At 48.5% G+C, this 25042-nt stretch overlaps 1 protein-coding gene across 4 annotated transcripts in view; it reads left to right on the top strand.

Annotated features, from left to right (window-relative positions):
* The window catches only part of CLIC5 (chloride intracellular channel 5), a 152270-nt gene that overhangs the window by 100503 nt on the left and 26725 nt on the right, over positions 1-25042 (top strand). For all 4 annotated transcript variants that reach the window (XM_064476552.1, XM_031434599.2, XM_064476553.1 and 1 more), the window contains 3 exons: positions 8333-8442; positions 11776-11901; positions 18158-18264. In XM_064476552.1, coding sequence (XP_064332622.1) covers positions 8333-8442; positions 11776-11901; positions 18158-18264 — 343 coding nt within the window. The remainder of the gene's footprint in view (positions 1-8332; positions 8443-11775; positions 11902-18157; positions 18265-25042) is intronic.

The raw sequence follows: 25042 nt of genomic DNA, 5'->3' as shown, positions 1-25042 counted from the left end.
GAGAAAGCAAACACAGGTGTGTTGTTGAATTTTTGTGTCATCAAAGAGAGATCTACTGACTCTTTACTAAGGCATAGCATTTCACAAACAGGGCTGTTTAATTAGCTCTTCCTAAATGTTTGTCTTCCGTGGTCATAATGACAACAGCTCTAAATTTATAAAGCGAACACCGTATGTTTTACATGTATTAGCATCTAGTCATAGGACAACCCTGCAAGGTAGATATTTCTTGCCTCTAATTTGCAGATAAGAAACCTGAGGCTAAGTGTGAGTTATCTGATGGATAATAAGCCAACCCCAGACTTAGTGGCTTTCAACAGTGACGACATTTATTTTGCTCGTGAACCTGCAGTTTGGCCAGAGCTTAGTAGCGATGACTCATTTTACTTCACTAGGTGTCATTTGGCTGGGAGGCTAGAATCGTCTGAAGTCTCACTCATTCACGTGTCTGGTGGTCGACGCCAACTGTCAGCTGAGAACGTAGCTGGGGGTGTCAGCTGAGAACGTAGCTGGGGGTGTCAGCTGGAACACTACCCAGTGCCCTCTTCTTGGGCTCTGGGCTTCCTCACAACATGGCGGGTTCCGAGGGTGAGCATCACAAAGGAGAGAGAGAGAGCTGGGCAGAATCTGCATCATTTTTTATGTCCTGGTCTCAGAAGTCACACACTGTGACGTTCCTTTATTCACGAAGGCAGCCGCAAACGCCCACCCAGTTTTAAGAGGAAGGAAAATATAGACTTCACCACTGGAGAGCGTATGGAACTGAAAATAGTGCGGTAGCCTCTCTGGGAAAACCAAGTCGGCCACGTACAGCTGGGGGATACCAGGGCTGGAGCTTGAACCCAGGGCTGCAGGTACCCCCATGCCCGTTACCCTGTACCCCAGAACTCTGTGACGTCAGGGGCACAAGCCTGCTCCTAGTGCAGCAGAACTGAGTGGTTAAATCTTACACCTGGGCTAGTGCAGCAGAAAGAGCCAGACTTAGAAGCAGAGGCCTTGGACTTTGGGACCTCGGAGGGCTTGGTGCAGGCTTATGATATGAATGAGAGCCATTCTGCCTTCCGGAGCAGGGTGGAGTCACTTGATAGATGTGCCAGGGAAACCAAACTTGCATTTCTTGAGCCTTTCCTGGGTTTCATAAAATAAAACACCAAAATAAAATAAGTCACCAAATCATATGCATGCTAACAGAAGGCATGTTGGACGGACAGGTCCTTGTTATTAAATAATAATAATGACAAGGAATATTGTCTGGCTTACTAATAAGAAAACCTCAGGTATCTATCTAATAACTGGAAAACTGTTTAATTGAAAGGAGGCAAATTCTAGAAAAATATATACCACTGGAGTGAGACAGGAGACAGAACTAACAAGGAAGACTTAAACCAAGCAAGCCCTGCAGCATTTCAGCATTTTTTTTCCTTTTCTTATTTTCTTTTCTTTCCTTTTCCTTTTTTTTTTTTTTTTTTCAAGCTCAGGGTAGACAGCATCTTTATAAGTCTAAAAGCCAGAGTGATTTCTGACTTGGGAAGGAGAAGCGTGTTCTCGGGAGTAGATGAGTTCTCCAAAGGGCACCGAGCATGGAGGAGGGAGAGCAGTGAGCTGAGAGGGCAAAGGTCGGGAAGAGGAGGATGTCAGCAGAGGACCAGGACAGTCACTTGCAGGACCGCTGCCTAACTTCTGGGGCCCACTGCCAAGTGAAAATGAGGGGTCCTTCATTGAGAAACAATGAAGAATTTCGAGACCACGACAGTCGCATGTTAAGCCAAGTTGTGGGGCCCTTCTGAGCTCTGAGATTTATGTATCTGCACAGATGGCGTGTCTGTGAAGCCGGCCCAGCCACACGAGAGGCACCAGGTGACAAGGCAGACTGCAGAGGGCTGAGTGTTAAGAGGAAAAGATAATCCAAAGTTCTAGCTGCAAGAGAAAGGTCAGGTAGGGGTAGGTCAGGAAGGAAGGAAGAGAGAGAGAGAAAGAAGGAAAGAAAGGGAAGGAAGGAAGAAAGAGGGAGGGAAGGAAGGAAGGAAGGAAGAAAAGAAAAGAAAAGAGAAAAGAAAAGAGAAAAGAGAAATTGCTTACTCCCAGAAAGTGATTAAAAGAGAATTATTTCAGAAGAGGGTGTTAAGTAGAAGCAGGATTGGCAAGAATTTTAAGAGAGATCCAGTCACTTATTCAAATAGTTTGGACATGAAGGAATGGGTAGGGGGACATGTAGGAGTGGAGAGAAGGGGCTGGAAGAAGGGTCACTGGTGTGGTGTTGGGCTGGAAAGGGCAGTTTTTCTCGGAGGGTGTGTGGACAAACAGGAGGGTGAGTACAAACTCAGTGCAGGTTGCCATAAATCTCAAGGCAGGCTGAAGGTCACTCCCAAGAGGCCTCAAGCCCAGTAGTATTATGCTACACATCAAGTCGCAGGCAGCCTTGGGCCCAAGGCCACTCTCAGACCAGGCCGGTTACTTGGGGTCAGGGTACCACTGGACACTGCTCTCTGAGTCAGACACTTAAACCAAATAGCTTTCTAGGTTTGGAGCCTACAAGTTCCTTTGGGAAGGGGTATATTCAGTTGTTTATAAAACCATCTGGTGAGCTGAAGTGTTGATGACAGATACGGAATTGATGGGTTTAGCCATCTCAGGTGATATTTTTGAATCACCTGGTGTGATGTTTAATTTTTAGGTGTCAACTTAATTTTTAGGTGTCAACTTGGCTAGACTGTGGTGCTCAGATAGTTGGTCAAACATTATGCTGAATGTATCCAGCAGGTGTTTTGGGGTGAGATTCACATTTAAATCAGCGGACTTTGAATAAAGCAGATGACCCTCTATCCTGTGTGTGAGCCTCGCCCAATCAGTTGAAGGCCTTAATAGAGAAATAACTGACAGCTTCTGAGGAAGAGGGAAGACCTCCTTTGGACTTGAACTGCGACTCTTTCCTGAATCTCCAACTTGATGACATATCCCATGAGGTTTTAGGCTTACCGAGCATCCGCAGTCTGGTGGAGCCAAGTTCCTGTCTCTCTCTCTGTCTCCATCTAGACAGACACACAAATCCTGCTGGTTCTATTTCTCTGGAGAACCCTGACAAAGACACCTAGAATTCTTCACATCACACTGTACAGGCAGCCATTTGCCATCTGCATAGAGCCAGTTCAGCCTTTATCATCAACTTTAGATAAATGCTGGGAATCTCTGAGGCCTCAAATGTATACTTGGCACCTGACTATTTATTGAACGGAAAGTGCCTGAGTGACCCCAGAGAGTGCAACTGTTTTTTTTTTTTTTTGTGGCCGCTGAGAAAAAGCATGTTGTTTCTTCAAGGGTGGAACTCCCCATCGTCAAGTGGACCACAAACCCCAAGTCCATTCTCTGTTCATGGGAGGCTGACCAACCAAATTAGGGTAATTGTCCTTTGATATTTTAAAAGAACTGTCATAATAAGGAACACTATCTGGCTTATACACATGAGAGAAAGTGGGCAGACCCAGATATTGTTATGATAAAGGAAAATCCTTCCTCTTCCACGTTGATAGAAATCAGTTTAGTGCGATAGAGATGAGTCATCGTAAAGCCAGAGAAAGTCCTCTTCCTGTGGTCTTTGTCTCTTCAGCACTCTTTCCTGTACGATGACAGCCAGCCTAGCACAGGGGAAGGCTGGGGCTCAGGACCCAGGAGCTACATCCCTGATTCTGCCGTGGGACCTGTGAAACCATGGGCAAGACGTCTAACCTTTCTGGACCTGCTTCCTCACTAGTAAAAGGAAAGAGCTGGATTGCAGCATCCCTGAGGTCAGCTCCAGCCCCACGGTTGCAGAATTCTTTAAGTGTAACTTGAAAAAAATGTTTAATCACTTAAGTCCGCAGGGACAGTTTTTAGGGGCCGAAGCAATGAAAAGTTGAAATGTGGTATAAATGGTGATTTAATTAGCTTTCTGGAGAAAATTCAGGTTTCCTTCTTCCAGTACCTCACTTAGGCCTTAACCTTGTGAGATTTTTAAGGGAACCAGAGAAATAGCCTAAAAATCTATTTTGCAATGCCAGACATTTGAGCATCTGTCATAGTCTGGGTGCAATCAGGAGAGAGAAACCACACAGTGGTTTTAGCAGAAGTTTAATGTAAAGAAGTATTAACTATGATAAAGGAGTAACTATTACATATGAGGATAGTCTTTGGGGTACTCTAGACCTGAAGAGGAATAACCAAGGATGACAGACTTGGAAGGGGTTCAAATCTCACCGGAGAAGGTGTGGTCAGCCCAGCAGAAAGCACAGAAGTTCACTGGTCTGGCGAGGCCAGAGCTGGTTTGGAGATGACAGGCAGGCAGTAGGCCACCCTCCAGAGGTCAGGAGGGGGCCAGATGATCAGCAGTGGGGGTGTAGGGGTACAGGGGGATCCAGGGCCAGTGGGACAGGAGGCCTTGGCCACAAAGGGCTTGCAGAGTAAGTGGGAGATCCGTGTGGGCACTCTGGCCGTGGGCAGGCTGTATGCAAGCTATGTGGGGGCTTTGACTTCTGTGGCCAGAGGGCTGCAGAAAGGTTATCACCAGCATGAGGCTGCCGGGTGCCAGATGGGCTGGGGCTGAGGCAGGCTGATTTCTTCCCTCTTCTGGATCTTGGTGCCCAGGAATGACTTTGGGGGCAGTTATCAGCTTCACATTATTGTCTGGAGGAGAAGCACTAGGTACCGGGTCTATTCACAGGATATCTTATACCAACAGTTCTCAAATGTTCGTGGGTTCCTGATACCCTACTGGGAGTTCTGGGAGGTCATCACTTCTCCCTGGGATTGCTGTTCTGTGGGCAAAATCTGCTGGTGTTTGAGCACAAATTGAGGCAGTGGTGGAATGGAGGAGTCATGCCCAGAGAGAAAAAAAAGGAGCCAGTTTCATTTATGAATGATCTTGATGAAGCAGCGAAATGGTCTAATGTAATTTAATCTCAGCCCTTGAGTACATATCACATGCAGTAGTATCACCACCAAGCTCATTAGAAAAGTTCAAGCAAAGAGAAGCAGTCAAGTTCAAAAGAATATGAAAAAGAATCTGTATATATATATATATATATATATTTATAAATATACGTGTGTGTATTATATATATATATATAATTATATATAATTATATATATACGTGTATATATATAATTGAATCACTTTGCTGGACACCAGAAACTAATACATTGTAAATCCGCTATACTTCAATAAAAAGAAATTTAAACATTTTTTAAAAAGTAAATAAGGAATGTATCACCCTTTGGAAGATCTATTTAAGTCAGTGAAACGCTGTTTTCCAAATGACAAATTTGTGATGTTACAAAATCATTCATGGGTAAAGAGATCCATTCAAAGTGCGAGCGAGATGAATGGGTTTGAGTGGAACAGAAGGACTTCACTGATAGGGCTTCAGATTCCACCCATCAACTCACGTTGAAGAAGCTACCACTTGCTGAGTTTCGATATGGTGGGGAAGAGAAATACCCACAAGAATCTGAAAAGGCTGTTAAATTACTCCTGCCTTTTCCAGCGAGGTATCTGGCTAAGGCCAGGATTTCTTCCTATACTGCAAACAAAGAGCAAAGGATGGAATGTAGAGCTGACTTTCATTAAGTCAGATATCAAAGATTTTGTAAAAAAGTAAAACAACTCTACTTACTAAATTATTTTTTTTTAAATATATGGTTTCTTTATATTAAAATGTGTTATTTAGGTTAACATGGAATATGTTTATCATTATTATATTTTAATGAATATGTAAGTAAATGTGTGAAATAGTTTTAGCTCTAATTGTAATACAGTACATATTGATAACTGTAATTCACATCAACAGAAGCTCTCTGGGAGCCCTCAGCAATCTTGAAAGGCGTTGAGGACCAAAAAGTTTGAGAACTGCTGTCTTAAATAGATTTCCGTTAGCTACTTGAATCCACAAAATGGCAGGAAGTTATAAGTGCTTGAAGCCAAGAGAGGGAGGTGACTTACTCAAGGTCACATGGTGAATCAGAGTCAGAGGTGGGTCTAGATCATGGTCTCCAGCCAAGCAGTTAAGAGCTTTCGATCTGGCGGGGAGGGGAAATAGCTCAGTGGTAGAGCACATGCTTAGCATAGCATGCGTGAGGTCCTGGGTTCAATCCCCTGTACCTCTGTTAAGTTAAAAAAAAAAAAAAAAAAGCTCTCCATCTGGCTCTGGGTCCATCCTGGGACCCTCAGGCCAGTTATTCCCCTGCCTGTAATTTCTCCCCAGTGGCCACCTCTGTAAAAGGTTAACATTATCTCTCTACACAGGTTCACATGAGGAATAAACGCACTTATGGGAAGCACTTAGAACAATGCCTGACATTCATTGGTTTTTTATTAACATTATTATTATATGAATATTTTGTCCAACTAGTAAGAATTTCAATATTTTATGAATTCCTCCTTCAGTTCCCTATGACCCACCCCCAACCCCACTCACTACCGGCCCTGGGGAAAAGTCCCTTTGTCCGGATGTCTTGAAGAACCAAGAACCAGCTGCCTGTGAAGTGAGTGGTGCTTGGGAAAGAAAGTCTTAGGGAACTGACGGCATCCACTCAAGTTAGCACCAAGCTGTTATTAAATTAATAGTCACCTGTCCGAGTGTGGCTTTATCCGTAACCTTAGCTCTGTGGGCAGGTGTGGCCGCACCGTGCCCTCCACCTTTCTGATTTTACGTAACGGAGCCCGTGGTGTCTCAGGCACTCAGGCTGCGTCTGTTTCCAGCCCTGAGGAAAAGGGAGAACTGAATAGGGATGGCGCTTTCCGTGTAGTTAAGAGAGAGGTAAAATAACTGTAATTTCATAGCAATCACCCACAAGCGATGCCGCCAAAGGCGCCAGTTCTCCACTATAAACCTGAGCCACTGCGGGGAGCGCGTGGCAAGGCAGAAATGAGCACACCATGAGGCGCTCGTGTATGACAGAAAGAAGGCATCACTGCCTCCCCACCCGAACCCCTCGGCACACAAACCCCAAGGGGAAAAACACTTTGTGCAGCTTGGAGTGTAGTATTTTTCTCCTTCTCTTTCAATAAAAGAGAAAAAAGCGAAAGAGAGAAATCTTAGTAAGCCCCCATTCCAGGATGTTGGCTGCATTGTTAGCAGCTTCGCGAGCAAGACTGGGGGTGTCTTCCCTTCCCGTCCCCTCCCTGGCAGTGGAGCCCGTCCTGATGGGGCCTCGGTTTCCAGGGGAGCCAACAGCAAACGAGAGCGAGTGGGTGGTTTCTCCCTCCAAATCCCATTTCAAGGCCAGGATACCACTCAGTGGGAGTAAATTATACAGAGATCAGTTCTCTAATCATTTTGTTCATTCATGTGTTTGCTGAAAATGTATTCTTTATAAAATGCAGGTCTCTAGCCCACTCCGAGGTAAAGAGAGGCTTGCCTTTCAGACACACACACACACACACACACACACACACACACACGCTCTTTGAGGAGGGTGCTGAAAAGGGGAAGGCAGTGGGGGTAGCAGGATGCAGCCCCTCAGTAATGCTGTCTGTCATGGTCACCTGTGTTCCTGCTTATCACCCCTGCAGAAGACTGCAAGCTCCTGAGTAAATGCATTTTTTTTAATCCCCTGTGTAATTAACTCCAGTGCCTTGCACACAATGAATTGATGGTCAATATATATTTGTTGTGTAAAAGGATACTTTTACAAATGACTAGTTTATTGACACTGAAGGTGAAGTAGTAGTCAGAATGAAGTGGGGTATTGATTGACATCTTGAGCCTGATGAAGGGTCTAGATATAAAGCGGTAGGATTAAAGTCTGAGGATCTGTACTCATGACATCCTCATGGAGCAAAGAGCAAAGTGTAGAAGAAGGTAAACTCCAGAGGAATGTACTTTGGCAAGGTATAGCCAAAGAAAAGCATTTCTCATGGTTAGAATTGTCCTCAGAATGGACTGTTTGAGGGCTTTAAATTGCTGGTGAGTGGGGCTATTTAAGCATAGACTAGACGATCCCTTGGGGGTATAGAAGTTGGTGGTCTGACATCATTTGTGTTAGACGATGTGATGTCAAAGGTTTCTTTCCACCTTGGGATGCTGGGGTTCCATGGTTTCAGATTCCCCATAATCACCATGCTGGAGGTTCACGTTCAGTTCAGCACCTATTTACTGAGCCCTTACCCTGTGCCAGGCATCGCCCTGCACGAACATTAGGAGGACAACGACAAATCACAGAGGGCCACTGCCCTTTCAGGTAAGGCTGGGGCATGGATTTAGTCTGTTCTTGTCGGATCGGGGTCTGGGTGTTAGTAATCCTGCATTCCTTCCTGCTGACGTGCCCAAGCCGACCCGGGACTCTGCCGCTTTTCTTTCTAGGCTGGCGTCGATGGAGAGAGCATCGGCAACTGCCCCTTCTCTCAGCGCCTCTTCATGATCCTCTGGCTGAAAGGAGTTGTGTTCAACGTCACCACCGTGGATCTGAAAAGGTAAAGGGTGCTGCGTTCTTGAGGGATACGTGCTGCTGCAGGAACAGAGGATCTTCCATGAGGGAGGGCGACAACCTTCCCGTGGCTCCCAGCAGCTACCCGCTCACACACCCCTCGCTGGCCAGACCCCCAGTTACAAGGGGGGATTCAAAAGCGAGGATCACACTTGGGACAGAGCATTTCGCTGTCCTGAGGAGCAAGTCCCGATTGGCAAGGGAAGAGGAGGCAACGGGCAGTGGATGTTGCAGCTGAGAGTGTCTGGGACGGACACCTGAAGATCCAGGAGTGAGCTGTCCTGGTCATACTTGTGCCCCCATCCTGGGCGACCCCAGGGGGACTTCAGGTGTGAAAGTCCAAGTTTCCAGGGAGTTGGGATCCAGGCTGTTCCCATCTTTAGAACTTTAGTGTGAGAGCTCTGGATTCGAGGCCAGGGTAGAGAGTTACTACTGTTCAGCCTTCCAGGTCCTCTCTCTTTCTCTATGTCTGTCTATCTGTCTGTCTGTCTGTCTCTCTCACATCCATCCTTTATATTATCATAAGGGTATTTTTCCTAAAATAATCCTTTAATCATGTGACTTCCCCTGCTCAGAAAACCTTCTGACACTTCTCATCACTCAGGGCAGAGTGCACCAGCAGCCCTCCTTGTCTTTTGCTTGCTTCTTCCCAACATTATGTCCTGACACTTCTCACCAGGACTCACCCGCCTCTGTCAGGTTGGACTTCTCTCTGCTGCTCTGGTGCCTCTGGTCTCCTGTTCCCTGGGAGGCTGCTTCTGCTTCAGGGAGGCTCTTGGTCTTTCCTAAATGGAGAGAGGGTGCCCAGCCCCCAGCTGCTGCTCCAGCCCTCTCCCCAGTGAAGCCCCCCTTCCCACCCCACCACTCTCAGGTGCATCCATCACTCCACCTGCCCTCCACACTCACCCGGCCCCTGTGGTCCACGCTGCCCGGCTTCACCACTTCACATCTCATCAAGTTACGGGATCTACAAGCCGAGTGCTTTACAACTGGTGAGCGCTTTCCCATAAAAGATCACAGAGCATATCACCCTGTGAAGGAGCTCTTATTTCTTCGTTCTATACAAGGAAACTGAGATGGACACATTTAAATGACTTGTTCAAGGTGCCCACCGAGGGAGAGGCTGCCACAAAAAAAACCCGGTTGGTCTCCTCGGTTCAAATGCCATGCCCTTCAAGACACATCAGTGATGAAGTTTATTTTGTCGTACAGGTGAGACCTTGAATCCCTCACGGGCGTGTGGTAAGATCGGGTTTTAAGTTTCTTTGTCTCCTCCCTAGCAGCTCGTTCATTCACTCGGGGGCCCCAGCTAATCTCCGTCAAATGAATGAACACACAGTCATTGTCTGTGACCCGCACGGCAAGCAGACTTTCACACGGATGGACAGACTGGCCTTTTTCCGTGGAGAAAGGCGGGTTTTGGAGGAGTTTGGGTGCAGGTGTGCTCCCGTGTTTGGCTGGAGATCAGACTGGGAGAGGGAGCCACCCCAGCAGCCCCCAGATGCTTACGATGCCCTTTCCTGTCCGTCATCACGGCCGAGCCTGCCAGCACCCGTCCAGGTAGACTAGGCAAGCACACGACTCCACTTTTATGCATAAGGAGACATTCTTCCTGAAAGAAAAATTATATACAGATGTATATATATTTAAGGAATTTTTAAAAATGTACGACCGTGAAGTTTAGCAGTTCCTAGGAAAACTGATTTCTTACCCTGGCGCCTCCGTTGACTGGCTGAGGGGCCTCAAACAAGGTACTTCTCTTTGCTGAGCCGGTTTCCTCATCTGGAGCGTGGAGATGGGCGTGGTGCCGTGTTTATAGAGTTAGTGTGGGGACCCGGGGAGGCGGGCAGGGGCCGCACTTGCAGACGCCTCGCTAGAGCTCTTCTCAGCATCCTGGTGCCCTGACGGAGCTGGCCGTGCAGCCAGGGACCGTGCAGCCAGGGAAAGGGGACTGATACGCATGACGTGATTTGTACGGTAGACCTGGCAAGATGGAATTAAGCTCTCGTTGTATAATGTCGTAAATGCTGATGAGGGTCAACAGAGAGAGAGAGGGCCACCCCTGACCAGTTCCATCAGCCACACCAGCTGGGCTTCGGCGACCAGACGCATCCTTCCCATGGATGCCAGGCTCCGGAGGCCACAGTTCCGTCGAATCATAGAAAGAAATCATCACTTCTGGATCTTTAAGCCACAGAGAGCTAATTGCTGAAAAACAAAATCAGTACAGATTTTCCCTCCCCGCTGAGAAGCCAAGTGTTGCTGCCTCGTGTCAGCTCTGAAAACCAGAAGAAGGTGAAGAATGTCCTCTCATTGCCTGAAAGGAGAGACACACACAGAGTAAACACAGGGACTAAGGAAATGAGATTTCAGAAATGCTTTCGGAGTCGATGGTCTGAGGAGTTCCAAGTGCTGCAGAAGACAGCTGGAGAGTGCGTGTGTTTGGGCAAGGACTGGGAGTGTGGGAGCGGCACCTTCATTGAAATTCCTCTCTTCCCCTCCCAAGCCGATTATGCCAGGAATTTGTTGCATTACAGACTCCTCTTCCCCTCCCCGTTGTTTACACTTTTTCGGTTCCTCCATCCCATGTTCTCCATGCCTGCCTCCCACAAGGCGTGTTGCATTCTCAGAGAGAGCGTTTAAGGTGACTCTGATGTTCCAGCCCAGCCTCGGGAGTCTCCATCACTCCTCCTCCTCCCTCTCCTCAGGGCGGCCCTCCCCCTGACCCCCGCCCTCCCGCCCCCACCTGTCTTCCCTCCCTCTGCCCCTTCCTTGCCCCTGACTTCTCACCTGCTGATAAGCACATCAGCCCACCCTTGGACGTGGACAGGGTCCCACATCAAATACAAGGTCACTTTCCTTCAGTTGCACGACCACAGAAGCTAGTTCTTAATGGAAGAGTGTGACTGGATTCATTAACATTTAAAGTTTGGGGTGCTGCCTGGTGCGTTTTTGTTAAGCTAATTGGTGAAGGGAACTTTGAAAGCAAACCCCAACCTCTGCCCTGGGTATCTCGGAGGGAAGCTTGGCACTGGTTTAGATGGTCACCTGTGATCACCATCTGCCTTTTCAGTCTCACTCAACTCTGTCGTCTTGGCTTGCTCTTCTCACTGACTTCCACTGGATGGATTTCCTGTGTCACACCACATCCTTCCAGAACCTTCTCCAGCCTCCCCTGCCCCACACCTCGCACTGGGTCTGCTCTTGCTGACAGGCTTGTAGGGCAGCACAGGGAGCCTAAAGGACCGCCCATCCCAGGTCTGCCTGACCACGAAGTACCCTGGCGTCAGCCACCCCCTGAACCTTGCTCTCTCCACAGAAAACCAGCCGACCTGCACAACCTCGCCCCGGGCACCCATCCGCCCTTCCTGACCTTCAATGGGGATGTGAAGACGGACGTCAATAAGATCGAGGAGTTCCTGGAGGAGACTTTGACTCCCAAAAAGTAAGGAGCTGCTTGTTTCCGGGGCTAATGTCAGGGAGGGGTCTGTGTCGGGTCTGCAAAAGCCCAGCGTTTGCGTTCAGGGGGGCAGGTTTCCAAAGGAGCCTTATCCATCCAGAGCACAGGACCCTCTTTCTGAAGAGAGAGTCTCAGAGCCCCCTCCCCACCCCCAAAGGGCTGCCAGTCTCAAGGCTGCTCCACCAAGTCCAACTCCAAGAGTTGGTACCTGCTAATACACAACCTCATTGCTGACTCTAAGTTTGAAATCCCACAGCAGAAAATGAATGCTGTTTTCAAGAACTAAATAGAGTTTCGACTTTGCCTGGGAGACCCCGAAGGGCAAGTCCACAGTGAAGTTAACATTTTCCCTTCTAGAAGTGATATCTCCCCTCAGGAGTGCCTGCCTCCGTCGAGGCCACAGGAAATGGGGGACTGAAACAGTGCGGAGCCAGTCCAGTGGATGGAGGCCTGGGGTCCACTCCGGGCTCTGCCAGCGATGCTCTGTGCTGCTTTGAACCAGCTCCTTCTCTGGTCTTGGCCTCACTTCCCTCCCCCGTGAGAGGCTGACCCTTCACGCCCATCTTAGCCGGGCTCCCTCCACCCCCACCCAGCTGTGCTCTTTGGGGGCTGTTTCTTTAACTCAAGGCTCTCCAATCTACACCCACAGCAGGACCAAGGGGGTCCGTGAGACCCCGGAACTGTATACGTATATCCACGTGCACAGGTAGATTTTTCCGGAGGAGGGCCGTCATCAGATTCATCACCGTTTCATCAGATTCTGGAAACTTGCCATGACCCAAATCGGGCTGAGCAGAGACACCGCCTCCTCTCGCCCTCTCCACCCACATCGCCTGTCCGAGCTCTGCTTGGTCTGGCCCAGCTCCCTCTGGACTGCAGTTGCGTGTAGGACGTTTTATTAAGTGCACTCCTGCCGAGCCAGTGACCCTAGGATCTGCCATGCCCGGGTAGCAGAACCTCAAAACTGTGAAAATGCACAACTCCAGAGGGCTACCGAGGTGGGGCCCTGGTGGTGGACCACGACCATTGTGGAGCCCCCGGGAGTGTCCCTTAGATGCTTCAGTGTGGGTCAGACTGGGGCAGCTACCTCAGTTACCTCCCAGGAAAGGTCAGCAAGCCAGTGTCTCAGCCCCACAAAGGGACACCTGCTGTTCTGCCTACAGCAAGCCACCAGCCTCGGCTGGCTTCCCACTGACTCTAGCTGGGAGGTCGGTGGGGTGGCCCGTGTCCCCAGGCCCCCGGAGGAGTGCAGGCTGGCCTTCGGGTTCTCTAGGGGGCAGCAAAACCCCCGTAACTGTTCACCGGACGCTGGTCTGCATATGTTTCTCATCACGCCGCTGTTTGTAAAAGCTGCCAGACAGCCAAGAAATTGTGGGAGCCTTTTTCCCCTTAGCTTTATTTTTCAAAGGAAAAAGAAAAAACACATACAAATGCTCCGACAATTTTTTTTTTAAAGATCACTTTTGGTCGCACAAAGCATTTGGTGTCAAAACGAGGAATCCAGAAAGTCTCACGGAGTTTCTAAATGAGACTAACTTCCTCTCCTCCGACTGGCCCAGCTAATGCTCCACAGGGAAGCGTCAGAATTTTCATCCACACGCCGGCCTTTCCCTTTCTTCCTCGTGGACTGGCCAGAGTTAGTCGAATTCAGAACTGAGAGTCATGAAGCCAAAGTCTGGTCACCTTTCTACCCAGCGCTTGTTGGGTGACGTTGGCCAAGCCTCTCTCCCCCTCAGACCCTCCCCATGTCCTCATCTCTGCAACCACATGGTCTCTAAGATGCCTTTCTGCAGAAGTTCAGTGACTCCATGAGTTTTTAAAAGTGCTTTCCTCAGAGCTGGTTGGTGAGCATTTCTGATTAAAAAATAGCCTCTAATTTAAAAATAAAATAAAATAAACAGTTACAAAAATTTCGGAGGGAGAGGGGAGGTGAACTGAGAAAGTCTAATTACATGGCATGTCATTTAGTCAGCCAGCTATTAAGCAAGTGTTAACAGGGTTCTGAACTCTGCCAGATTGGAAGCCACTTTGAACTCATTATTTAAAAAAATATCTATAGATATGTCACAATAGTAGAAGGCATGAAGGTTCTTCTAACCATGTGGGAGGTGGAGAAGCAGCCTTGGCATCAGTGACAGGAAGACATGGCAGCTGACAGTCTGGGCTTTGGAGTCAGAATGTTTTGGTTCTAATCTGTACCACTAGGTGGCGCTACACTGTAGTAACAAACTGGCCCCCAAAATCGCAGTATTTTAACAGAATACGAATTTATTTCTCACTCGGGCAAGTCTGAGTGGGTAGTGTGGCCCTCTTCCATCTTGTAGCTTTTGAAATACATTTCCTCCAAGACTCATTCATCAGGGAAAGAAGGAGAGAGATGATACAAAATGTTTTTAGGGCCCAAGGCTCTGGGTGGTTACATCACTTCACTCCCATCCTATTGGCCAGAACCCAGTCACATGACCCTGATCTAACTGAGAGGGAGGGGCTGGGAAATACAGGGAAGCACCTGGATATTTAATGAGCATGAGTGGTCTCTGCTGCAGGTAAATTACTCAAAACCTCTCTGAACTTTAATTCCCACATCTATAAAATGATGACCATCATGTTGATCTTGAGGGACATTGTCGAAGATAATACGACTTACCTTAGTGCATGACAGAGTCAGAGCTCCTTAAATAGCAGCTTGGAGAGTTAGGACAGGTCAATGCCTCTTTTGTGACTGTCTCCCAAGTGCAATCATAAGGCTAGTTGGTGATCTTAGGCCTTAAATCCACAGATCCCAGTGGGTGTCTTTTTAATGAATAAGCCAGCCCTCACCCACCTCCAAGGATCATGTGTTTACGTAGCAGGGGCAAGACGAGGCAAGCACACAGGATCAGAAGAGTCAGAAGCATTACTCTGCTTCTCCAGGGAGGGTTTATGAGGGGAGGAAGCAGGAATAATGGAGAAGGGACAGAGGGGACGATGTCCTTCCACTTTTCAGATCATTAGAAAACAGAGGGTCAACACTCAAGCTGATAGGAGAGCCCCTGGAATCAGCAGAGGTCACTCCGTGGGGATGGGAGGACCATCTCTCTTTTTCTCTGATGTGTACGCAATGCAGGGGACAGGGCTTGGCCCCTCGTAGGTGCTTACTGCACGGTAGTTTAATTGCATGGGGTCCTTTTGTTGGGTGGCATGGTGGCCTGTGGCTAGTCAGTGAGACGTCGGTTGGGACTTTGAGCCAGTCAGAGCACTTCCATCTGCAACCATACCTTACTTCTTTTGCTATACTATTTACAAAAAAATAAAAAAATATTTTGATGAGAAACCAACTGTTTTACTTCCCAGAATGAAGCTTAAGTCCATATCTAGGATGAATGCATTTGAAATATGATATCTTAAAACAGAGTGGAGAAATTTTTTCATTAGAACAGGGGTTGGCACACTTTTCTGGAAAGAGCCACATAGCATTTTTGACATCGTGGGTGGTAAAGCCTCAGTCACAACTCCGTTCTTGTAGAGTCAAAGCAGACACAGACAATCCGTAAGTAGGTGGATGTGGCTGTGTTGCAATAAAATTTTATTTGTGAATACAGAAATTCAAATTTCATATCATTTTCACATGTCACAAGATAACATCCTTTTTAGATCTTTTCAATCATTTAAAAGTGGAAAAACTATTGGTGGCTCACATGACGTATATAAACCAATGGGCTGGATTTAGCCCCCAGGCCATAGCTTGCTCACCCCTGAGTTAGAGAAATTCCCCATCTCTTTGATTTGTCACCAGGTCACATTGCAATATTATTTCAAAGATGTTTCTATAAATGGAACATTATTTGCTAACCTTTTAGAGAAACAAAATGTACCCTGGAGCCCACTTATTTGCATGTTTAAAAATATAGTGTACATATGGAGCTAAAATGAGTGCACTTATTAGCATCCTATACAGTACCTGCCCCAAGTCTAGGTACCAGGATCCCTGAAACTGATATTTGAAGACGCATGTTCCACAAGGACAACCTTCAAATGGGATGTTATGCTAAAGTCAAGTCTCAATGACTCATAGTGCTTAGAAAACAGGATGGTACTACCATGGTTCCCCTGAATACATGGCCCTTTGTCGCCCTTCTTGGATTTGATAACCGCCTGCTCGTGTTTGACCCACGCAGATCATGAAGAAATGGTCAGATTAACTGCAAGTCTGATCAAATGATGGCATAAATTAAAAAAGAAAAATCCCAACAAACCCAAATGAAAAATGCACTTTCTAGGGCCCTCTCTCTTTACATTATTACCTTATTGAGCAAAAACAAGGAGTACTGGGTATATGTTAATAATAATTTAAGGCATTCAACCCTGAGAGCATGTCAGATTCTGTGGGAGAAGGCCAAAATAGGGAAGGATGATCCTAAAATCTCGTGTCTTGGAAGACTACCAGGCGTCTTACAGGAACCCTTGCTTTGTGTCCACAGTCAGAGCAGATGAATTGGTGATTGGATCCCCAGTATATTCCGGAAAAGATGTGTGCAGACCTGTGCAGAGCGCCCCCTCCTGGTGGACGGAGAGAGTTCCTCCATGGTGCTCAGCACCGCCCTGGGGAGTGTGTGGGGGCTTTGAGGGAACTGTGGAGTCCACGGGAGGCCACAGGACATGGAACTTAAGAGCTAGGCTTCCAGAGTGAAAACTGCCTGGGTTGGACTTCAGGCTCTGCCACGTGGCTGCTTGAGCAGAGACAAAATGCTTAAATTCTCTGTGCCTCTTTTGTCTCTGGTGGGAAATAAGACTAATGACAGCACCAGTGGAATTGTGAGGAATAAACGATGAATCCACGTAAAGGGGTCAGAGCAAGTGTCTGGCACAGAGTAGGGACTCAGTACAAGTTAGCTTTTGCTGATACGGGAGAAGTGATGGTGTGGGAAGACCACTGCTCCAGCACCCAGAAACCGGGTTCTCCAGGTCCTTCCACTGTTCATTATATGGGGCCTCAGATAGTCATTTAACCTCTCTGGTGTCCAATCGCTTCCTTGCAAAATGAGGATGATAATGCCTCTGAGGGCAGAGGGCTGGGCCTAGTGACCTTCTGAGGACTCGTCCGAGGCAATATCTGAAATTAAACAGAATGAATGAAAGCTCACATGGCCCAAAAGTGGGCAGTCCTAGCTAATGGGTCAGTGGGGGAGCAAAAAAAAAAAAAAAAAAAAAAAGAGCAACAAATAATTGTTAAAGGCTTTTTGGGTCAAGTTATTTAAAACATTAAAGCAAAAAAAATTTTTTTTAAACTATGTAAACATAAAGCAGCCAAATGACTTGCAGTCCACAGCTCTTCACCCAAGGACCACAAAGGTCCACGTACTTGATGATAATACAACCAAACAATTGTCCCTCATCTCCTCCCTCCCTTGCCTGGTCATCTACATAAAATGCTTACGAAATAATTTTTTTTTAAATTAGAATGGCTCGTTTTGATGGTGCCAGTGGGACCAAAAACAAAGATTCTCACACAAGCCAGGGTACCTTGTTCAGTCTCAAGGCCAGTAGGAAACAGTCTTAACCCCTGTTTGCTTGTTATATTCTTCTGGCTTCAAAATGGAAGAATGTGTGAGAGGGAGGGGCTGGGTCATGGCAAATCTATCTCCATGCCTGGAAATAAAACCATTGAAAACACTCATCCTGCCGATGGAGCCTGGTAGCTTCCACATTTTACTCCTGCACACAAATAAGAATATTTCAAAAGAGGACTGTGGGTACTCTTCCTTCAGAGAAATGGTTTTGAGGTCTCAGTGACAAGGTGCCTAGCACCTCCTTGCTCACAGAATTAGCTCCACGCAGCTAGGATGACAATCGCAGGCGTGGCAGGGGAGAGTTATTTCAGCGTGGGTTGGGGAAACATCAGGGACCCCACCTGGTACAGAGCAAACTCACTCAGAATTTTGACTGAGGTCTGTGCACGGCTGCATCGTTGTCAGGGGTCCCAGGAAGAGGACACACCCTGGGCCCTCCGAGTGGTGTTCTGATTCTCTGCTCATAGACTGTGTCCCCCAGGCAGGTCTCACCTCACTGGACTCTGTTTTCCTCTGTTATTGAACTTGGGCTGCGAGTGCCCACCCTCCCCATAGAATGGGTTGGAAAAAACCCCCAAAGATTTGTAGATGCAGCTAGAAGCAGGAGTGTAGCTTGCTGGGATGGAAACAGGCTCTCCCTTAAAGGACCTCCAGGTTCTCGCTGACCCTAGAACACTGGTCTTCCATTCCAGGTACCCCAGACTGGCCACGAAGCACCGGGAGTCCAACACAGCGGGCATCGACATCTTCTCCAAGTTCTCTGCCTACATCAAAAACACAAAGCAGCAGAGCAACGCTGGTGAGTGGCTCCCTCCACCTTCGAGTCATCTGAGAGTGTTCCCTGAAGGGGTTTCAACTGGGTGGTAAAGATTCAGGGGAGTCGGTTGGCTGGGAACACAGGACGGGGGGCATGCGGAGGGGGGAGGAAACTCCAGCCACGGAGACCGGGAAGAGCGTCCGGAGCCTGCAGTGCCGGCTGAGGGCTGGGTTTTATCTGTGGGCAAGGCAGTCACTAGAGGTGCATGAAGAGGCCCTGTTAGGAGAGTGGCCTTTTAGGGACGAGGAGACGGAGAGGCGCGTGGGAAATACTTTGAATTTACTTGGTGATCTTGCTTCACTGCTGTTTGGCCCCTGTGACGGGTTGAGCGTTATCCCCACAGTCTCTTCCTCCGCCGCCACGGACCTCAGGATGTGGCCTTATTTGGAAATAGGTTCTTTGCAGATGTAATTGGTTAAGGGTCTCGAGATGGGAGCATCCTGGTTTAGAGTGGTCCCTAAATCCAATGACTGGTGTCCTTACAAGAAGAAGAGAGGACGCACAGAGACGGGGTGGGGGGACACATGAAGGCGGGGCGGGGATTGCAGTGCTTCAGCCGTGAACAAACCAAGGACCAGTTGGGGCCTCCAGAGGCTGAAGGGGGCACAGAGGAGCCTTGGGAGGGAGTGCGGCTCTGTGACACCTTGATTTTGGATTTCTGGGCTCCAGAACTGTGAGGATCGATTTCTGTTGTTTTAAGCCCCCCAGTTAGTGGTACTTTGTTGTGGCTGCCCTGGGACCTAATGCAGCGCTCACGGCCATCGTGGGAACGGGCCGTCACCACGCTTGCCCGGTGAGGACCCCGATGCAGTGAGAGGACAGTGGCTGGTCCTCGCCCCCAGGGGCTGAGCTGGTGCTCAGTTACAGTCTTTCAGATTCCACACCCGGCATCCTCTCCTCTCAGCTGCAGGTTATCTTCTCCGCAGGTTCTTCAGGGTGTGAGTGGTATTCACACATGACCCGCGTTCACCGTTCTCCTGTCGCCAAAGCCAAGGCAGCCCTTTCCACCGAGCAGCGTGTACCAGCGTCTTACAAACGCCACACTCTCCAGTTTTCATTGTTTCCACTTCTTCTGCCTCACCCTGTTTCCCTCTGGGACGGGTTTTCCCCCTGCGACCCCCTCTCCCCCAGCTCATGAGCACATGTCAAAGCTCTGGCATTTCTGTTGTCCCTAATTGCCTGTCCCCTAGGTCACATCCTCTGTGCTGTTCCCTCCTGCCTTTTAACAAGATGCCACGTTCTTCCTTCATGGGGACTGTAGCTTGTCTACTCCCCTCCTGTTCCCTTCATTTTTCCTTCCCCACCCATACCTCCCAGTTATGGTCAACGGGGTCCTCAAGCTCTTGGGCTCAGTATACCAGCGGCCGGGGCCCCTGCCGGGGCATCCTTGTGCGGAGAGGACCATCCCTCCTGTGCTGGGCTTCCAGAGCCAGCACCAGGGCCCCACCCCTCACAGCTGCTCGCTGGTGAGACGGTCTGCACTGTGTCTCTGCTTTGTCTGAGCTCTGTACTCCCACTGCAAGCCCCATCAGCCTCAGCCCCAGGCTCCCTTTGCCAGACCGTGCGCATCTTCAGCTCTGCATGTGTTTCCCCAGTGTCCTGTCTTCAGATTGTCCGTGTTGTGTTTTCAATTTTTTTCTTGAGCAGACCCTCCCTCCACATTAGTGTCCAATCACCGCCCCTCCCCACCCCCCACCACTGGCTGGGTTCTTGGTTCTTCCCTGCTCTCTCAGCATCAAAGCGTGAAAAAACCCCACACTGTGACCTGGTTCTACGTGGTGTGTCAATTCTCCACTCCCGTGGTGAAGACAGAAACCACCATTCAGAATTTCCTGGTTGTTCACAAATCCTCAAAAGACCCCGCAGCCACTGGAACCCTGACCCCAACCTGGAGGAGCGAGCCTGCAAGAACATTGTATGTTAGTTTGTTCCTTAGGTCACTCCCTTATTCAATCAACAAACACATTTCATGGAGTAGATCCAAGTCTAAGCTGATGTTTAAAGGGCGATTCTTGTGTGCTGGGCACCGGGCTAGGTACTGGAGTTGCCAAGACAGAAGAGACACAGTCATTCCCCTGGATGAACTAACCTTCTACAGGGGACCGTGAAACCCAGGAGCACGCAGTTAGTGGCCTGGGTCTGAGTCCCAGATCTGCCACTTCCAGCTGCCCAGCTTTGCCTGAGAGACTTCCCTCTGAGCCTCTGTGCCCACCTCTGTAAAATATTCTTAATAATACTTTCAACTGCCTCATCGGCCAAACAGGGCAGTTAAGAGTGTATCCAATGTTTGTAACACAGATTCACTTATTTGTAAGTCCATGCTTGTGAATCCTTCAGTGCAGTGCCTGGCGTGTCGTAAATGCTCTTTAAACGCTAACTTTGATTATTATCACTAGAACAAAAATGAGACGAATACGGATGTTGGCGTCAGAAACTGCTGCTTCAGCTCTTACTTTTTGACCCCTAACCAGCACTTCCAAACCTCCCACCCATTTAGTCTATTTTCTGCTTGTTTGTTGCCCACTTTCTCGGTGCGCTTCCCTCCTCTCCAAGGTACGCAGTCCCTCCCCTTATCCACACACGTGGAGCCTTCAGTTCCGAGGGCCCATTGTCTGATGCCACTTTATGGAAGGGACTTGAGCATCCGTGGGTTCTTTGGTATCCAAGGGAGTCCGTGCATGAGAAGAGGAGAGCTCTGCAGACAGCACCCAAGGATCACCCACGTGTCTGGGGTCAGAGGGAGAGGAGGGAACCAGGGAGGAAGATTAAGGACTCACCAGTGAGGAGGGGGGATCATGACGATGAGGAAGGAAGGCTTGCCGGGAAAGGCTGACCTGTGGTATAAAACACCGCACAGGAGGTCGTGGGAGAGTTGCCTGCTGTGTTCAGCTTTCTGGAAGTGTCCACAGGCATCCTTCTCTGACTGTTTCTCTCACCTGCGTCAGCCCTGTACTCAGATCCTGCACAACAGGAGAGTCAGGCTGACCAGGGAGAGCGGTCCCTCCTCCCTGGGGACGCGGGGGTGCAGAGGGAGGCTGTAGGGAATGGGACCAAGAACTCACATGGCCTGAGGAAGGATGTCTTTGACATGGGAGAGAGCAGCCTGTGTTTTGATTTGGCTCTGGGAGTCCCAGCTCTGGGCCCCACACACTAGTTTTTCAATCTTGCAGGGAAAAGCTATGTCATTTGTCTTGAAGGTTTATTGAGTTTTGAAGCAGAAGTGTTCTGGGGAGGGGGCAGGCGTCATCCATCCCACCTTTGGCATGTCCGGTAACAAGCCTGGAGTTGGCTGCAGTCAGCTCTGTCCCCACCCCGGATCCCACATCCGCCTGGCAGGGCTCACTCTCAGCCATGCTGGTGGCCTCCGTCTCTGATGTCCTCCATCTCTCTCACAAGCACCCCTCACCTCCTGGCACTTCTCCGTTCCCCTTCCTCTGAGATGCCACCATGGTACACAGACCCCAGGCGACCCAAGATCGGGCAGCAGGCCCCAAACTCAGCAGCGATGGGTCCCCTCGCTCCCAGACTTGCTCTGCTCTCTGCCACTGGGACACCGGTTTGACACCAGTTTGGCTCCTCGAGCATACCCCTTCCTTCGAGGGATTTCTTTTACACCTTTAATTTGTCTCGTAAGACGATCTAGGCTTCTCTCTCTGAATATCCGTCTTGCATTCTGCAGCGCCTACCCTCCAACTGCTGTTTGAATAGATTCTAAAAACCGCTGCCAAACCCCTTGGCTTTCAAGAAATTCATTTTGGCTACTTCTTCTAATCCAGGCATAAATACTAGATTTTATTTTATTTTTCCCAATTTCTCTTTTTCCTGCTGCCCGCGTCCTATCTGCTCTACCGGTTCATTTCACTTTCTGTGCATATTGCCTGTTCCAGGCAACTAACAAATGGATCTGAGGTGCATTTTAAGTTCTCTCTTCTTATTCCCTATTTTTAAAGTCCCCTTTTCATTCCTCCAGCCCTATCTTAGTATCTCTGCCCGGCTGACCGTCTCCTGTTTGGCACATGTCACATTCTGCTGTACTTTTCCCTGTTTCCTTTTTGGTTGGAGAGAAAGTGGACACATGTGGACTGATGACAAGAATCAGTGTTTCTCCTGTTCTGTTCACATTTATATCTTCCTTCCTTGTGTGTAAACCCACTTCCACGGGACTCTCGTCCTCCGGCTAAGAAGTCTAAAAAGTCCCAAACTCAACCTGTTTGTATCTTAGCTGTATGTCACATGCAACCTCGCAGCTCTTCCTACCCACATTGTCATATTCCTTTTTAACGCATGGAACACAGGCTGCCTGTACCGCATATTTCTGTGCTGAATGGTGTTTCCCCTAAACTGGATGATTTTAGTTTTTCAAGGCTTCCTTGGAATTCCCTCGCCTCACTCCGCCTTGCTTTCTCTGTTATTTCTGCCTCAGTATGTGTCTGCCTTGGGGGCTTTCTATTTTAAAACGTGCACTCCACTTGTACCAGAAGGACTTTATAGCCACTCACAGGGACACGTGAATCACAGCAAAGCAGCGTACACCAGAAGGAGGTGAGAAACAAGGAGGGCATAAAACGTGCTCAGGGCGAGCAAAACAGGAAAGGCAGCTCCCAGAGCCCTGATGCTGACCCCGAACGGGGCTCGGACCCCTGGGCGGCCACAGTCTGGGTCTGGTTCTCCCAGAAGACAAAAAGCAAAGCAACCTTGCAGAAGAAGGACATAGTCCTAGTTTGGGGCTTGAGCCATCATCACAGAAGAGCCATTGTTGTCATTTTTTTGTCCTTTCCCTTCTGTGACTTCCCCTCCTGCTCTCTGTAGCGTCCGGGCCCACTGACTGCATCCCAGTGTGACTTGTCTGTCTTTACCCTGCCCGCCGTTTGGGCTGCACCCTGCCCTCCACACACCTGACATCCAGTTTCTTCTTTTTCCTCGTCATCTTCTCGAGAGCAGGCTGCCCATGCCGGTCTCTCTTTTGTTAACCCCCTTCATAGACTAACTCTTAAAATAATTATCTACACTCTGAGTCTATACTTAGTTTCCACGCAACTCCATCAAGCATTGCCTGGACCAACCTTTGTAAATGTCACCAGTGACGCACGTCATACAAAACCCAACAGGCATTTTATTTATTAATGAATGTATTTATGTATTAATTTGAGGCATAATTGACAAATAAGGTTATGTCAGTTTCAGGTGCACAACCTAATCATTCAATATTTGTGTACGTTGCAAAATGATCACCACCGTCATTAGCATCCATCACTGTACATGGTTACAAATTTTTTTTTTTCTTGTCATGAGAACTTTTAAGATTTACTCTTTTGGTGGCTTTCAAATATGCAATACAGTATTATTCACTATAGTAGTCCTGTGCTCCATGACATCCCCAGGACTTAATTTATTTTATAACCGAAAGATTGTAGCTTTTGACCCCCTTCATCCATTTTGCTCACCCTCCCTACCCGCTCCACCTGAGGCCACCGTGCATCTGTCCTCTGTGTCTAAGAGCTCTGGTTTGTGTTTGTTGGTTTTGTTTTTAGATTCAACAGACAGGTGAGATCATACCTGTCTTTCTCTGTCTGACTTATGTGACTTAGCATAATACCCTCCAGGTCCATCCATCCGTGTTGTTGCAAATGACAAGATGTCCTTCTTTCTATAGCTGAATAACATTCCATTGTGTGTATGTATACACACACACACATATATATATGATCATCCATCGATGGGCTGGACCCAGGCTGTGTCCATGTCTTGGCTATTGTACATCCTGCTGCAGTGAACACTGGGGGCGGGGCACAGATGTCTTTTTGAGTTAGTGTTTTTGTTTCCTTGGATAAGTTTGCAGGAGTGGGGCTGCTGGATCAGGCCTGTCTGTTTTTATCAAGACTGATGGGCCCCTGTGCTGTGTTTACAAAGATGTACTCCTTTCCACTGTGGAAGGGCCTGTGACATCCTAACATCCTCCTGCTAAAATATCTGCCCTAATAAGATACTTTCAACTTCCTAAATAAAGTCCTAGAACCCCTTTGTGGGACCCAGTGCTTGTGTTTGGAGTCCCACGATGCGGTTGAGTCGTCTCCCCAGCTTCTGGCCTTCGTTCGTTGTAAGTGTAGTGGCTGTACTTTCCAAACTGAAGAATCAGACGTCTAACAACCTGCCTTCATTGAAAACAATCGAACTATAAGAAATCGGTACTGTCCCCAGTCCACATCCACACCTGGCTGCCACTGTGGGGGTAAGGCAAGTGCATCACGGTTCCGGCCACCTCCTGGCCCCAGGTCCTTGGCCAGAGCAAATGAGTCCTCATTAGCCATGACCTTCTCTGGGGAGTCATGGTTCTGTTTCCAAACAGGAGCCAAGGTTTCCTCCTTCCTGAGACAGGTGTCAGCAGCTTCACTTCCCGGGACCTGGAAGTAGGCTGCGGGCTCCCTGGGTTGCCCCTGAGAAAGTGGATTGTCACAGGCACATACCCTGGAGAAGACTCTCAGGGCATGTAGAACCCTCAGTGAGCTCATCCCTGCACTGGGCTGCTATTCCTGCAGGATGGAAATGTGACTGAAGGACCACATTGTGGTTGTCATCACAATGCCAGTTACCCTGGTCCAGCCTCTCGTTCCCCCTCATCATCTACCGGAACCCTAGGGAAAGGCATCTTTAGCGAAGCCGCTGCCACATTCCTTCGTCCTTCCTTCTTCCTGAATTCAGGCCCAAATCTTCAAACCCCTCCTGTCTTCTCTTCTAAGAGGTGCACGCAGCGCTCGACTGT

Source organism: Camelus dromedarius, chromosome 19, assembly GCF_036321535.1.
Source record: "Camelus dromedarius isolate mCamDro1 chromosome 19, mCamDro1.pat, whole genome shotgun sequence".
Classification (NCBI taxonomy): Eukaryota; Metazoa; Chordata; class Mammalia; order Artiodactyla; family Camelidae; genus Camelus; species Camelus dromedarius.
This window is presented reverse-complemented; position numbering and strand designations above follow the sequence as displayed.